Consider the following 15700-nt stretch of genomic DNA (forward strand, 5'->3'; position numbering starts at 1 on the left):
ACCCAATACAGGAGCACCAGCATATGTGAAACAAATACTCACAGAATTAAAGGAGGAAATAGAATGCAATGCACTCATTTTAGGAGACTTCAACACACAACTCACTCCAAAGGATAGATCCACCAGACAGAAAATGAGTAAGGACACAGAGGCACTGAACAACACACTAGAACAGATGGACCTAATAGACATCTATAGAACTCTACATCCAAAAGCAACAGGATACACTTTCTTCTCAAGTGCACATGGAACATTCTCCAGAATAGACCACATACTAGGGCACAAAAAGAGCCTCAGTAAATTCCAAAAGATTGAAATTCTACCAACCAGCTTTTCAGACCACAAAGGTATAAAACTAGAAATAAATTGTACAAAGAAAGCAAAAAGGCTCACAAACACATGGAGGCTTAATAACATGCTCCTAAATAATCAGTGGATCAATGACCAAATTAAAATAGAAATCAAGCAATATATGGAAACAAATGACAACAACAACACAATGCCCCAACTTCTGTGGGACGCAGCGAAAGCAGTCTTAAGAGGAAAGTATATAGCAATCCAGGCATATTTAAAGAAGGAGGAACAATCCCAAATGAATAGTCTAAAGTCATAATTATCGAAACTGGAAAAAGAAGAACAAATGAGGCCTAAAGTCAGCAGAAGGAGGGACATAATAAAGATCAGAGAAAACTATAATAGCAATTATATTACAGATATGATTATAGGTGATTTTCTTTTTCCCACATTTAATTTATTTAGAATGGGAAAAGATAACATATTGTTAGACTTTAACCCTAATTAGGGGAGCCATGTTCATAGAAATAAAATTTCGAGTTACATTCCCCTGTATTGTATTGTATTTTATTTTTTTATATCTATAATCTAGTGTTTATTTTTATTTATTTTTTTACTCTATCAAATACATTTATTTTATTTTATTTTTTTAATGATTTTTACTAAGGTATTATTGATATACATGCTTATGAAGGTTTCACAAGAGAAAACAATGTGGTTGCTACATTGACCCATATTATCGAGTCCCCCCCATGCCCCATTGCAGTCACTATTCATCAGTGTAGTAAGATGCCACAGAGTCACTACTTATCTTCTCTGTGCTACACTGTCTTCCCCATGATTTCCCCACACCATGTGTGCCAATCAAAATACTCCTCAATCCCTTTCTCCCTCCCTCCCCACCCGCCCTCGAATAACCCTCACCTTTGGTAACCACTAGTCCCTTCTTGGAGTCTCTGAGTCTGCTGCTGTTTTGGTGCTTCTCTTTCTCCACCTGGCTTATTTCACTGAGCATATCTTTGAGCTCCAACCATGCTGTTGCAAATGTGGGGATTTGTTTCTTTCTTAGGGCTAAATAGTATTCCATTCTGTATATGTACCACCTCTTCTTTATCCATTCATCTACTGATGGACACTTAGGTTGCCTCAATATCATGGCTATTGTAAATACTGCTGCAATAAATATAGGGGTGCATATGTCTTTGAATCTGAGAAATTATAGTCTTTGGGTTAATTCCTAAGAGTGGAATTTCTGGGTCAAAAGGTATTTCTATTTTTAGTTTTTTGACGAACCTCCATATTTGTTTCCCCAATGGTTGAACCAGCTTACATTCCCACCAGCAGTGTAAGAGGGTTCCCCATTCTCTGCATCCTCACCAGCATTTGTTGTTCTTAGTCTTTTTGATAACTGGCCATCCTAACTGGTGTGAAGTAACATCTCATTGTGGTTTTTATTTGCATTTTCCTAATAATTAGTGATATGGAGCATCTTTTCATGTGCCTGTTGACCATCTGAATTTCTTCTTTGGAGAATTGTCTTTTCATATCCTCTGCCCATTTTTTAATAGGGTTATTTGCTTTTTTGGTTGTTGAGGCATTTGAGTTCTTTATATATTTTGGTTGTTAATCCCTTGTCAGATATATCATTTACAAATATATTCTCCCATATTGTAGGATGCCTTTTTGTTCTGTTGATGGTGTCCTTTGCTGTACAGAAACTTTTTAGTTTGATGTAGTCCCATGAGTTCATTTTTGCTTTTGTTTCTCTTGCTCAAAGAGATGCACCCAGGAAAAGGTTGCTCATGTTTATATTCAGGAGATTTTTGCCTATGTTTTCTTCTAAGAGTTTTATGGTTTCATGACTTACATTCAGGTCTTTGATCCATTTTGAGTTTACTTTTGTGTATGGCATCAGACAATAATCCAGTTTCATTCTCTTGCATGTAGCAATCCACTTTTGCTAGCACCAGTTGTTGAAGAGGCTGTTGTTTCCCCTTTGTATATCCAGGGTTCCTTTATCATATGGTAATTGACTATATATGCTTGGGTTTATATCTGAGTTCTCTATACTGTTCCATGGGTCTATGGTTCTGTTCTTGTGCCAGTACCAAATTGTCTTGATTACTGTGGCTTTGTAGTAGAGCTTGAAGTTTGGGAGCATAATCCCCCCAGCTTTATTCATCCTTCTCAGGATTGCTTTGGCTATTCGGGGTCTTTTGTGGTTCCATATGAATTTTAGAATAATTTGCTCTAGTTTGTTGAAAAATGCTGCTGGTATTTTATAGAGATTGCATTCAATGTATAGATTGCTTTAACAGGATGGCCATTTTGACAATATTAATTCTTCCTAGCCATGAGCACAGGATGTATTTCCTTTCCTTGGTGTCTTTAATTTCTCTCATGAGTTTCTTGTAGTTTTCAGAGTATAGGTCTTTTACCTCTTTGGTTAGGTTTATTCCTAGATATTTTATTATTTTTGATGTAGTTGTAAATGGAATTGTTTTCCTGATTTCTCTTTCTGCTAGTTCATCATTGGTGTATAGGAATGCAACAGATTTCTGTGTATTAATTTTGTATCCTGCAACTTTGCTGAATTCAGATATTAGTTCTAGTAGATTTGGAATCAAGTCTTTAGAGTTATTTCTGTACAATATCATGTCATCTGCAAACAGTGACAGTTTAACTTCTTTACCAATCTGGATGCCTTTTATTTCTTTGTTTTGTCTGATTGCCTTGGCGAGCACCTCCAGAACAATGTTAAATGAAATTGGAGAGAGTGGGCATCCTTGTCTTGTTCCTGATCTTAAAGGAAAGGCTTTCAGCTTCTCACTGTTAAGTATGTTGTTGGCTGTGGTTTTGTCATGTATGGCCTTTATTATGTTGAGGTACTTGCCCTGTATACCCATTTTGTTGAGAGTTATTATCATGAATGGATGTTCAATTTTGTCAGATGCTTTTTCAGCATCTACAAAGATGATCATTTGGTTTTTATCCTTCCTTTTGTTAATGTGGTGGATGATGATGATGGATTTTCTAATACTATATCATCCTTGCATCCCTGGGAAGAATCCCACTTGATCATGGTGTATGATCCTCTTGATGTATTTTTGAATTCGGTTTGCTAATATTTTGTTGACTATTTTTTTATCTATGCTCATCAGGGATATTAGTCTGTAATTTACATTTTTTGTGCTGTCTTCGCCTGGTTTGGTATTAGAGTGATGCTGGCCTTGTAGAATGAGTTCGGAAGTATTCCCTCTTCTCCTACATTTTGGAAAACTTTAAGGAGGATTGGTATTAGGTCTTCACTAAATGTTTGATAAAATTTAGCAGTGAAACCATCTGGCCAAGGGTTTTGTTCTTAGGTAGTTTTTTGATTAACAATTCAATTTCGTTACTGGTAATTAGTCTGCTCAGATTTTCTATTTCTTTCTGGGTCAGCTTTGGAAAGTTGTCTTTTTAAAAAAATTTCTCCATTTCTTCTAGGTTATCCCGTTTGTTAGCATATAATTTTTCATTGCATTCCCTAATATTTATATTTCTATGATGTCCGTAGTAATTTTTCCTTTCTCATTTCTCATTCAGTTTATGTGTACAGACTCCCTATTTTGCTTGAAAAGTCTGACTAGGGGTTTATCTGCTTTCTTTATTTGATCTTTCATTCATCTTTCTATTGTTTTATTCTCGATTTTATTAATTTATCCTCTGATCTTTATTATGTCCTTCTCCTACTGACTTTGGGCCTCATTTGTTCTTTTTTTTTTGTATCATTAATCAACAATTACATGAAGGACATTATGTTTACTAGGCTCCCCCCTGCATCAAGTCCCCCCCCCAAATACCCGTTAACAGTCACTGTCCATCACTTTAGTATGATGCTGTAAAATCACTATTTATCTTCTCTGTGTTGCACAGCCCTCCCTGTGCCCTGCCCACACTATACATAATGATCGTGCTGCCCCCGTTCTTTTTCCCCGCCATTATCCCTCCCTTCCCACCCATCCTCCCCAGTCTCTTTCCCTTTGGTAACTGTTAGTCCATTCGTGGGTTCTGCTCTTCTGCTGCTGTTCTGCTCCTTCAGTTTTCCTTTGTTCTTACACTCCACATATGAGTGAAATCATTTGGTACTTGTCTTTCTCTGCCTGGCTTATTTCACTGAGCATAATACCCTCTAGCTACATCCACGTAGTTGCAAATGGTAGCATCTATTTTTTTTCTATGACTGAATAATATTCTATTGTGTATATGTACATCTTCTTTATCCATTCATCTACTGATGGACATTTAGGTTGCTTCCATATCTTGGCTATTGTAAATAGTGCAGCGATAAACATAGGGGTGCATCTGTCTTTATCAAACTGGGCTGATGCATTCTTGGGGTAAATTCCTAGAAGTGGAATTCCTAGGTTAAATGGTATTTCTATTTTGAGCATTTTGAGGAACCTCCATACTGCTTTCCACAATGATTGAACTAATTTACATTCCCACCAGCAGTGTAGGAGGGTTCCCCTTTCTCCACAACCTCGCCAACATTTGTTGTTGTTTGTCTTTTCATGATGGCCATCGTTACTGGTGTGAGGTGATATCTCACTGTGGTTTTAATTTGCATTTCTCTGATGACAAGCGATGTGGAGCATCTTTTCATGTGTCTGTTGGCCATCTGAATTTCTTCTTTAGAGAACTGTCTATTCAACTCCCCTGCCCATTTTTTAATTGGATTATTTGCTTTTTGTTCATTGAGGTGTGTGAGCTCTTTATATATTTTGGATGTCAACTCTTTATCGGATCTGTCATTTATGAATATTATGAATATATTCTCCCATACTTTAGGGTACCTTTTTGTTCTATTGATGGTGTCCTTTGCTGTACAGAAGCTTTGTCATTTGATATAGTCCCACTTGTTCATTTTTGCTTTTGTTTCCCTTGCCCGGGGAGATATGTTCATGAAGAAGTCACTCATGTTTATGTCCATGAGATTTTTGCCAATGTTTTTTTCTAAGAGTTTTATGGTTTCATGACTTACATTCAGGTCTTTGATCCATTTCTAAATTACTTTTGGGTATGAGGTTAGACAGTGATCCAGTTTAATTCTCTTACATGTAGCTGTCCAGTTTTGCCAGCACCGTCTGTTGAAGACACTGTCATTTCCCCATTGCATGTCCATGGCTCCTTTATCATATATTAATTGACCATAAATTTTGGGTTAATGTCTGGAGTCTCTATTTTGTTCCACTGGTCTGTGGCTCTGTTCTTGTGCCAGTACCAAACTGTATTGATTACTGTGGCTTTGTAGTAGAGCTTGAAGTTGGGGAGTGAGATCCCCCCTACTTTATTCTTCTTTTTCAAGATTGCTTTGGCTATTCAAGGTCTTTGGTGTTTCCATATGAATTTTTGAATTATTTGTTCCAGTTCATTGAAGAATGTTGCTGGTAGTTTCATAGGGATCGCATCAAATCTGTATATTGCTTTGGGCAGGATGGCCATTTTGACGATATTAATTCTTCCTAGCCATGAGCATGGGATGAGTTTCCATTTGTTAGTGTCCCCTTTAATTTCTCTTAAGAGTGACTTGTAGTTTTCAGGGAATAGGTCTTTCACTTCTTTGGTTAGGTTTATTCCTAGGTATTTTATTCTTTTTGATGCAATTGTGAATGGAATGGTTTTCCTGATTTCTCTTTCTATTGGTTCATTGCTAGTGTATAGGAAAGCCACAGATTTCTGTGTGTTAATTTTGTATCCTGCAACTCTGCTGTATTCCAATATCAGTTCTAGTAGTTTTGTAGTGGAGTCTTTAGGGTTTTTTATGTACAATATTATGTCGTCTGCAAATAGTGACAGTTTGACTTCTTCTTTACCAATCTGGATTCCTTGTATTTCTTTGTTTTGTCTCATTGCCATGGCTAGGACCTCCAGTACTATGTTGAATAACAGTGGGGAGAGTGGGCATCCCTGTCTTGTTCCCTATCTCAGAGGAAAAGCTTTCAGCCTCTTGCTGTTCAGTATGATGTTAGCTGTGTGTTTATCATATATGGCCTTTATTATGTTGAGGTACTTACCCTCTATGCCCATTTTGTTGAGAGTTTTTATCATGAATGGATGTTGAATTTTGTCGAATGCTGTTTCAGCATCTATGGAGATGATCATGTGGGTTTTGTCCTTCTATTTATTGATGTGGTGGATGATGTTGATGGATTTTCGAATGTTGTACCATCCTTGTATCCCTGGAATAAATCCCACTTGAACATGGTGTATGATCCTTTTGATATATTTTTTAATTTGGTTTCCTAATGTTTTGTTGAGTATTTTTACATCTACATTCATCAAGAATATTAGTCTGTAGTTTTCTTTTTTGGTGGGGTCTTTGCCTGGTTTTGTTATTAGGTTAATGTTGGCTTCATAGAATGAGTTTGGGAGTATCCCCTCCTCTTTTATTTTTTGGAAAACTTTAAGAGAATGGGTATTATGTCTTCTTTGCATGTCTGATAAAATTCCAAGGTAAATCCATCTGGCCCCGGGGTTTTTTTCTTGGGTAGTTTTTTGATTACTGATTCAATTTCGTTGCTGATAATTGGTTTGTTTAAATTTTCTATTTCTTTCTGGGTCATTCTGGGAAGGTTGTATTTTTCTAGGAAGTTGTCCATTTCTCCTAGGTTTTCCAGCTTGTTAGCATATAGGTTTTCATATATTTCTGTGCGGTCCATTGTGATTTTTCCTTTCTCGTTTCTGATTCTGTTGATGTGTGTTGACTCTCTTTTTGTCTTAATAATTCTGGCTAGGTGCTTATCTATTTTGTTTATTTTCTCGAGGAACCGGTTCTTGCTTTCATTGATGTTTTTCTATTGTTTTATTCTTCTTAATTTTATTTATTTCTTCTCTGATCTTTATTATGTCCCTCCTTCTGCTGGCCTTATGCCTCATTTGTTGTTCTTTTTCCAATTTCGATAATTGTGACATTAGAGTATTCATTTAGGATTGTTCTTCCTTTAAATATGCCTGGATTGCTATATACTTTCCTCTTAAGACTGCTTTCGCTGCGTCCCACAGAAGTTGGGGCTTTGCATTGTTGTTGTCATTTGTTTCCATATAGTGCTGGATCTCCATTTTAATTGGGGAATTGATCCATTGATTATTTAGGAGCATGTTATTAAGCCTCCATGTGTTTGTGAGCCTTTTTGCTTTCTTTGTACAATTTATTTCTAGTTTTATACCTTTGTGGTCTGAAAAGTTGGTTGGTAGAATTTCAATCTTTTGGAATTTACTGAGGCTCTTTTTGTGCCCTAGTATGTGGTCTATTCTGGAGAATGTTCCATGTGCACTTGAGAAGAAAGTGTATCCTGTTGCTTTTGGATGTAGAGTTCTATAGATGTCTATTAGGTCCATCTGTTCTAGTGTGTTGTTCAGTGCCTCTGTGTCCTTACTCATTTTCTGTCTGGTGGATCTGTCCTTTGGAGTGAATGGTGTGTTGAAGTCTCCCAAAATGAATGCATTGCATTCTATTTCCTGCTTTAATTCTGTGAGTATTTGTTTCACATATGTTCGTGGTCTTGTATAGGGTGCATATATATTTATAATGGTTATATCCTCTTGTTGGACTGACCACTTTATCATTATGTAATGTCCTTCTTTATCTCTTCTTACGTTCTTTGTTTTGAAGTCTATTTTGTCTGATACTGATATTGCTACCTACCCCTGCTTTTTTCTCCCTGTTGTTTGTATGAAATATCTTTTTCCATCCCTTGCCTTTTAATCTGTGCATGTCTTTGGGTTTGAGGTGCGTCTCTTGTAAGCAGCATATACATTGGTCTCGTTTTTGTATCCATTCTATTACTCTGTGTCTTTTGATTGGTGTATTCAGTCCACTTATATTTAGGATGATTATTGAAAGATATGTACTTATTGCCATTGCAGGCTTTAGATTCGTGGTTAGCAAAGGTTCAAGCTTAGCTTCTTTACTACCTTACTGTGTAACTTAACTCATTTACTGAGCTATTATGAACACAGTCTGATGATTATTTCTCTTCCTTCTTATTCCTTCTCCGTTCTTCATATGTTGGGTGTTTTGTTCTATGCTCTTTTTAGAAGTGCTCCCATCTAGAGCAGTCCTTCTAAAATAGCCTGTAGAGGTGGTCTGTGGGAGGCAAATTCCATCAACTTTTGCTTGTCTGGGAATTGTTTAATCCCTCCATCATATTTAAATGATAATCATGCTGGATGTAGTTTCCTTGGTTCAAGGCCCTTATGTTTCATTGCATTAAATATATCATGCCATTATCTTCTGGCCTGTAAGGTTTCTGTTGAGGAGTCTGATGATAGCCTGATGGGTTTTCCTTTCTAGTGACCTTTTTTCTCTCTCTGGCTCCCTTTAATACTCTGTCCATGTCTTTGATCTTTGCCATTTTAATTATTATGTGTCTTGGTGTTGTCCTCTTTGGGTCCCTTTTGTTGGGATTTCTGTGTGCTTCCATAGTCTGATCAACTATTTCCTCCCCCAGTTTGGGGAAGTTCTCAGCAATTATTTCTTCAAAGACTCTTTCTATCCCTTTTTATCTCTCTTCTTCTTCTGGTACCCCTATAATGCAGATATTGTTCCTTTTGGATTGGTCACAGAGTTCTCAATATTGTTTCATTCCTGGAGATCCTTTTATCTTTGTCTCTGTCAGTTTATATGTGTTCCTGTTCTATGGTTTCTATTCCTTCAATGGCCTCTTGCATCTTATCCATTCTGCTTGTAAGTCCTTCCAGAGATTGTTTCATTTCTGTAATCTCCCTCCAGACGTCATCCCTTAGCTCTTGTATATTTCTCTGCAGCTCTCAGCATGTTTATGATTTTTATTTTGAATTCTTTTTCAGGGAGACTGGTTAGGTCTGTCTCTACAGATCCTCTCTCAGGGTTTGTCTGAACTGTTGAATTGAACTAAATTTTTTTGCCTTTTCATGGTGATAGTGGTGGCTGTAGGCAGGTTGCGTGTGTGTCAGGTGAGAGAAGCAAGTCCCTTCCTGCTTTCTGGGTGCCTTGCCCTTCTCTGCTGCCTGTGTCGGTTACCCGCACTCCTGGAGCAGCCACTGGGTTAATCCTCTAAGCAGCTGTGGGCTGGGTCTCCATCAGAGCAGCACGGAGCCCTGCGGGGAGTGTCAGGCATGCCCAGGTGTGCTCCTTTCTGATAGCGGTGCCCCTGCCGGGCAGCTCTGTTCCCTCAGCGGATTTTGGATCTGGCTCGGATGGCTGTGTGTCGGGCTGGGATTCTGGTAAGCTGCTGGGAGCGCGGCTGCTCCGTCTGGCACCGCTGTAGGTGTGCGCGGGTCTCATCTGTGCCCCTCTGTCACTGCCGCCACTGGCACACATGAGCCCCTCCTGGGCCGCTTGGTCACCGCCGCTGTGGGCTCGCGCAGATCTCTCCCTGGCTCTTCTGGCGTCACTGCCACAAGCGTGCACCAGGCACTCCCAGGCTGCTCGGTCACTGCCACAGTGGACTTGCACGAGCCGCTCCCGGTCCCCTCCAGCGCCGGCACCCCAAGCCTGCACTGCCACTCTCCTACTACTGGGCTAGTGTGTCGGGATCTGTGCCAGTTGGGGGAACGAGTGGCAGGCTGCTTTCTGCTGTGAGGGGCTTCAGAGCTGCGCTGCTGCCCAGGGGGTTCAGGCGCCTAAAGTTCCCCAGGATTCCCAGCTCCTGGCTAAGTGTTCCGGGACAACTTAGTCCAGCTGTGGTGTCCCTGTCTCTTTAAGACTTGCAAAAAGCACTCACCTTTCTTTTATCTCAGGGGCGCCTGTTGCGGGGACCTTCCCGCAGGTTTTGCTTTTCCATTTCTCTCATATCCAGCACCCCATGCAGCTTGTGTCTGCACTCCAGGTGCGGATTTCTAGAGCTGGTTCTTTGGCAGTCCTGGGCTCTCACTCCCCGCCCGTTCCGACTCCTTTCTTCCCGCCGGGTTCTGGGCTGGGTGAGCATTCGTGTCCCTCCTGGCCGGGGCTTGTATCTTACCCCCTTCGTGTGATGTTGAGTTCTCACAGATGTATCCTGCCTGTTGTACTGTATCCACTGGTGTCTCTTTTAGGAATACTTGTATTTATTGTATTTTCATAAATATATATGTTTTTGGAAGGAGATTTCCACTGAACTACGCACGCCGCCATCTTCCCATGATCTTCCCCTCATTTCGTATTCTTTTTCTAGTTTTGTTAATTGTGGATTTAGACTGTTCATTTGAATTGTTCTTCTTTCCTTAGTCCTGTATTGCAATATAACTCCCTCTTTGTACGGCCTTTGAAGTGTCCCACAGATTTTGCAGTATTGAATTATTGTTGTCATTTGTCTCCATATATTGCTTGATCTCTGTTTTTATTTGGTCCTTCATCCATTACTTATTTAGGAGCATATTATTAAGCCTCCATGTGTTTGTGGGATTTGTCATTTTCTTTGTGTAATTTATTTTTAGGTTCATACCTTTGTGGTCTGAGAGGCTAGTTGGTACAATTTCAGTCTTTTTGAATTTACCAAGGCTCTTTTTGTGGCCTAGTATATGACCTACTCTTGAAAATGTTGCATGTGCACTTGAGAAGAATGTGTATCTTGCTGCTTTTGGGTGTAGAGTTCTGTACATGTCTGTTAGGTCCATCAGTTCTGATGTGTTATTCAATGCCCCTGTTTCCTTACTTATTTTCTGTCAGGTTGATCTGTCCTTCTGAGTGAGTTGAGTGTTGAAGTCTCTTAGAATGAATGCATTGTATTCTATTTCCCCGTTTAATTCTGTTAGTATTTGTATCACATATGTCAGTGCTCCTGTGTTGGGTGCATAGATTTTTATAATGCTTATATCTTCTTGTTGGACTGACCCCTTTATCATTATATAAGGTCCTTCTTTGTCTCTTATAACCTTCTTTGTTCTGAATTCTATTTTGTCTGATACAAGTACTGTAACTCCAGCTATTTTCTCCTTATTGTGTGCATGAGATACGTTTTTCCAGCCCTTCACTTTTAGTCTGTGTATGTCTTTGGGTTTAAAGTGAATCTCTTGTAGACAACATATAGATGGGTCTTGTTTTTTTATCCATTTAGTGACTTTTAATTGGTGCATTCAAACTATACATTTAGGGTTATTATCGATAGGTGTGTACTTATTGCCATAGCAAGCTTTCGATTTGTGGTTACCAAAAGTTCAAGGTTAATTTCCTTACTATCTAAGAGTCTAACTTAACTCACTTAGTAGGCAATTACAAACGCAATCTAAAGGTTCTCTTTATTTTTTTTTCCTCCTCCTTTTTCTTCTTCCTCTTTACTTTATATATAAGGTATCGTATTCTGTACTGTTTGTCTCTCTCTCGACTGACTTTGGTATAGTTGATTTAATTTTGCATTTGCTTAGTATTAACTGTTCTACGTTCTTTACTGTGGTTTTATTAACTCTGGTGACAGCTATTTAGCCTTAGGAACACTTCCATCTATAGCAGTCCCTCCAAAATACAATGTAGAGACAGTTTGTGGGAGGTAAGTTCTCTCAGCTTTTTATGTGGAAATTGTTTAATTCCTCCTTCAAATTTAAATGGTAATCTTGCCGTGTAGAGAATTCTTGGTTTGAGGTCCTTCTGCTTCATTACATTAAATACATCATGCCACTCCCTTCTGGCCTGTAAGGTTTCTGCTGAGAAGTCTGATGGGTTTTCCTTTGTATGTGATCTTTTATCTCTCTCTGGCTGCTTTTAATAGTCTGTCTTTATCCTTGATCTTTGCCATTTTAATTATTATATGTGTTGGTGTTGTCTTCTTGGGGTCCCTTGTGTTGGGAGATCTGTGCACCTCCATGGCCTGAGAGCCTATCTCCTTCCCCAAATTGGGGAAGTTTTCAACAATGACCTCCTCAAAGACACTTTCTATCCCTTTTTCTCTCTTCTTCTTCTTCTTCTAGTACCCTTATAATGCGAATATTGTTCTGTTTGGATTGGTCACACAGTTCTCTTAATATTCTTTAATTCCTAGAGATCCTTTTTTCTGTCTGTGCCTCAGCTTCTTATTATTACCCTTCTCTAATTTCTACTTCATTTATTGTTTCCTCCACTGTATCTAATCTGCTTTAAAAACCTTCTACTGTATTTGATAATGATTGGAATTCCAGCTGGAATTCATTCCTGAGTTCTTCAATATTTTTCTATTCCTCTATGAGCATGTTTATGATTTTTATTTTGAAATCTCTTTCAGGAAGATTGACAAGGTCAATTTCATTTGATCCTTTTTCAGGTGTTTGAGGGATGTTTGTTTGAACCAGTTTCCTTTGACATTTCATATTTGTTTTGGCGCCCTCTAGCGTCCAGAAGTTCTATTTTTTGGAGCTGCTCGGTCCTTTGAGTGATGTGAGGGTCGCAGGGGAGTGTGCTGTTGCCTGAGGGGAGGATAGAGCTGTTTCCTGCTTCCTGGCTGTTATGCCTGTCTCCACTGCTAGAACCAGTAGGCCGAACACATAGGCGTAAGCCTCTATGCTTTGTGTTTGTAGTTGCCATAGGTGGGGCTTCCCTCTGGCTGAACTGACACAGGGGCCTGGGCCACCGGTTTGCAAGCCAGGTGAGGGCTGGCACGGTGGAAATCACAGCAGACTGTGTATCACAGTGGGGATCCTTGGAGCAGTGTATCCAGCCAGGGGGATGGACCACCTGTAGTTCCTGAAAGTTCCCAACCTGTTGGGCCGAGTGCACCCAGACAATTTTGTCCACCTGTCCTTTCTCCTGAATAGTAAGCTCTGTGTAATCTTTGCGCTTTTAGCAGCCCTCTTGCTGTTAGGAAGTCTCTTAGACTGCCAGCCTTTCTTTGTCCCAGAGCAGCCAGATGTGAATCCCTGTTTTCCACAAGCAGCTGGAATCTCCGCCTCTCCAGGTATTCCGCCTGTTTTAGCTTTTCAACCTCACTAATCACCAGAGCACCATTGCAATGTAGGTTCATGCTCCCAGAGCAGATCTCCAGGGTTAGATGTTCAGCAGTCCCAGGTCTCCACTCACTCCCTACCCCATTTCTGTTCCTCCCGCCAGTGAGCTGGGGTGGGTAAAGATCTTGGGTCTTGCTGGATCACAGCTTTGGTACCTTATCCTGTTCTTTGAGGTCTGTACTTTTCTCCAGGTGTATGTAGTCTGGTGCAGCCTTCTTTCCTGTTGCTCTTTCAGGATTAGGTGTATTAATTATATTTTCATATATGTGGTTTTAGGAGGAGGTCTCTGTCTCACCTCTTACACTGCCATCTTTAATCCCAGTCCATTCCCCTATATTTTAAAATACCATTTCAAGTCAGTAGATGTGGTGGAGATAAGCCGTTAAGTTTTGGAGTCAGTTAGACTTGGCATGAGATTCTGATTATGTCACACTAGCTCTGTGACTTCGGATGAGACACTTAACCTTTGCAAACCTCTGTGTCTTCATCTGTTGAACAGGATGAATAATTCCTACCTTATAGCATTTAATTGGAATAACCTGTGTATACACTCAAAATTTAAGGGGATTCAAAGAAATCAGAATTACTTTCATTTTATTTCTGTGTTGTTACATGGCAACTTACCAGTTTTCCTCCTTGCTCTCAAAGCTATCAGCTTTGTTATTAAGATGCCTGACATTTGAATTCCTTGGCATAGAGTGCCATGTGTTTAAAAAGAAGTAAAAATGTGAGTGTACATGTGTTTTAACAGAATTAAAAATGTGAGTGTATTTTGTGTGCCCTTTTTTTAGTTACCTGATGGGAGATGAATTGTTTGTGGTGATGGAGTACCTTGCTGGGGGGTCACTGACTGATGTTGTAACAGAAACCTGCATGGACGAAGCCCAGATAGCTGCTGTATGCAGAGAGGTGAGTGTACTTCCTTTTTGATAAGTTATGGTGATAAGTGGTTAGCAAAAGATGAAAAGGGGGACATTTTTTTGCACAAGTAGTTTTTATTATGCCATATATTTTCATTATACACATAATCTGCAAGTTATCCATATCATTTCATCCTACATGAGAGTTTCAACCCTTTCCTTCAGATATAAGATAATTCTGGAATGCAGAGCTCAACTTGGAGGTAAACTTCAGTGGGGTAATATTGTAATTTATCCAAGCCAGGATACTTTTGAGAGTGACTTGGGATGCCATTAAAAATACACCACTCAACAGTGGGAACAAGGACTGTCTCAGGCAAAGCAGAACACATTTTCACTGAGTCTACTTCTGGCTTTAATGATCTCGTTGAAAGTGAAGAAACTGATTATTTCTTGATATTCATAATGAATTTCTTGACATACTGTTTGCTTAAGCCAGTAGAATTCTGCCAGGTTGTCTAAATCTAAGCCAAAAACAAGCCTGCCATCTTCCTCTAATCTTTTTCTACAGAAGAGGTTTAGATTAAAAACTTAATTATTGTCAGTGAAACCGATACTACTTCCTTCCTGAGTCCTGGGAATCATTGTCATTTCTTAGGACTATTGTGGTTTCTGTGATTTGGTTTTCATAATTTTTAGTGATAGATGAACAAAGTTTATAATTCACTTAGGTAAGAACAGAATTTAGTCATTGATTCTGTAACATCTTTCTGTGTTGACAGATAGTAACCACACTAGTGAGGGTGAGGATTTAATAATATGGGTAACTGTTGAACCACTGTGTTGTATATTTGAATCCAATAAAGACTTTGTATCAACAGTACTTCAATAAAAAAGAAAAAAAAGAAGTATATGTTTTCCTTTTTCAACTTTTATTATGATGTTTAAAAAACTATTGAAATATTTTAGTCAGTTATGTTCCACCAAAGGTAGCCCCTGTGGTTATTTCAGGAGGGAATGATGTAAGCATTCTTTCATAGTCATAAATATGATATATTAAAAACCGTGATATCCCTTAACAAAGAATGTTTAGTCACTTAAAAGCTGATAAAAAGGTAACAAGAATTTAATTTATACTTAATTTGTTTTCTAATATATTTTTTTCCTAATTGATAAAAAATTATTTTAGGAGTTCTCATTATGACCAGTTTGTTTCTATTTCTTTGTACAAGTATTTTTCTGGGGACTTGCTCTTTTCAGGAATCTGCTTAAATGTTTGATAAATGTAATACAGTAATACAGTTTATATGGGATTTTTTTCCTTGAATGAATAATAAAATATTTTGAATCAGAATTTTAGTTGCTATTAATAATGTACAGACTTTTGTTTTACTCTGCTGGGAGTAAGAAATAAAACACTTTTTCCAAGCTTGCAGTTTACACTCAGTTTATATTAAAAAACAAAGAGAAAAAGCAGGTTTCAAAAATCTAATCTCATCCTTGTATTCAGAAAAGGGAGTTTTTCCTCTGTTTGGAGTCAGTGCTTTCTGAAACATGGTGCAAGAGGAAAGCTTTTCTTTCATCAGTGGGGCCTAGGTTGTAGATACAGCTTCATGTAAAATCCACCATATAAG

The 15700-nt window shown here is 38.7% G+C and overlaps 1 protein-coding gene across 2 annotated transcripts in view; it reads left to right on the forward strand.

Moving 5' to 3' along the window:
- Positions 1 to 15700, forward strand: part of PAK2 (p21 (RAC1) activated kinase 2) — a 103752-nt gene that overhangs the window by 75506 nt on the left and 12546 nt on the right. For both annotated transcript variants that reach the window (XM_036998107.2, XM_036998098.2), the window contains one exon: positions 13998 to 14115. In XM_036998107.2, the coding sequence (XP_036854002.1) occupies positions 13998 to 14115 (118 nt within the window). The remainder of the gene's footprint in view (positions 1 to 13997; positions 14116 to 15700) is intronic.

The sequence above is a fragment of the Manis javanica genome, chromosome 3 (genome assembly GCF_040802235.1).
Source record: "Manis javanica isolate MJ-LG chromosome 3, MJ_LKY, whole genome shotgun sequence".
Lineage (NCBI taxonomy): Eukaryota > Metazoa > Chordata > Mammalia > Pholidota > Manidae > Manis > Manis javanica.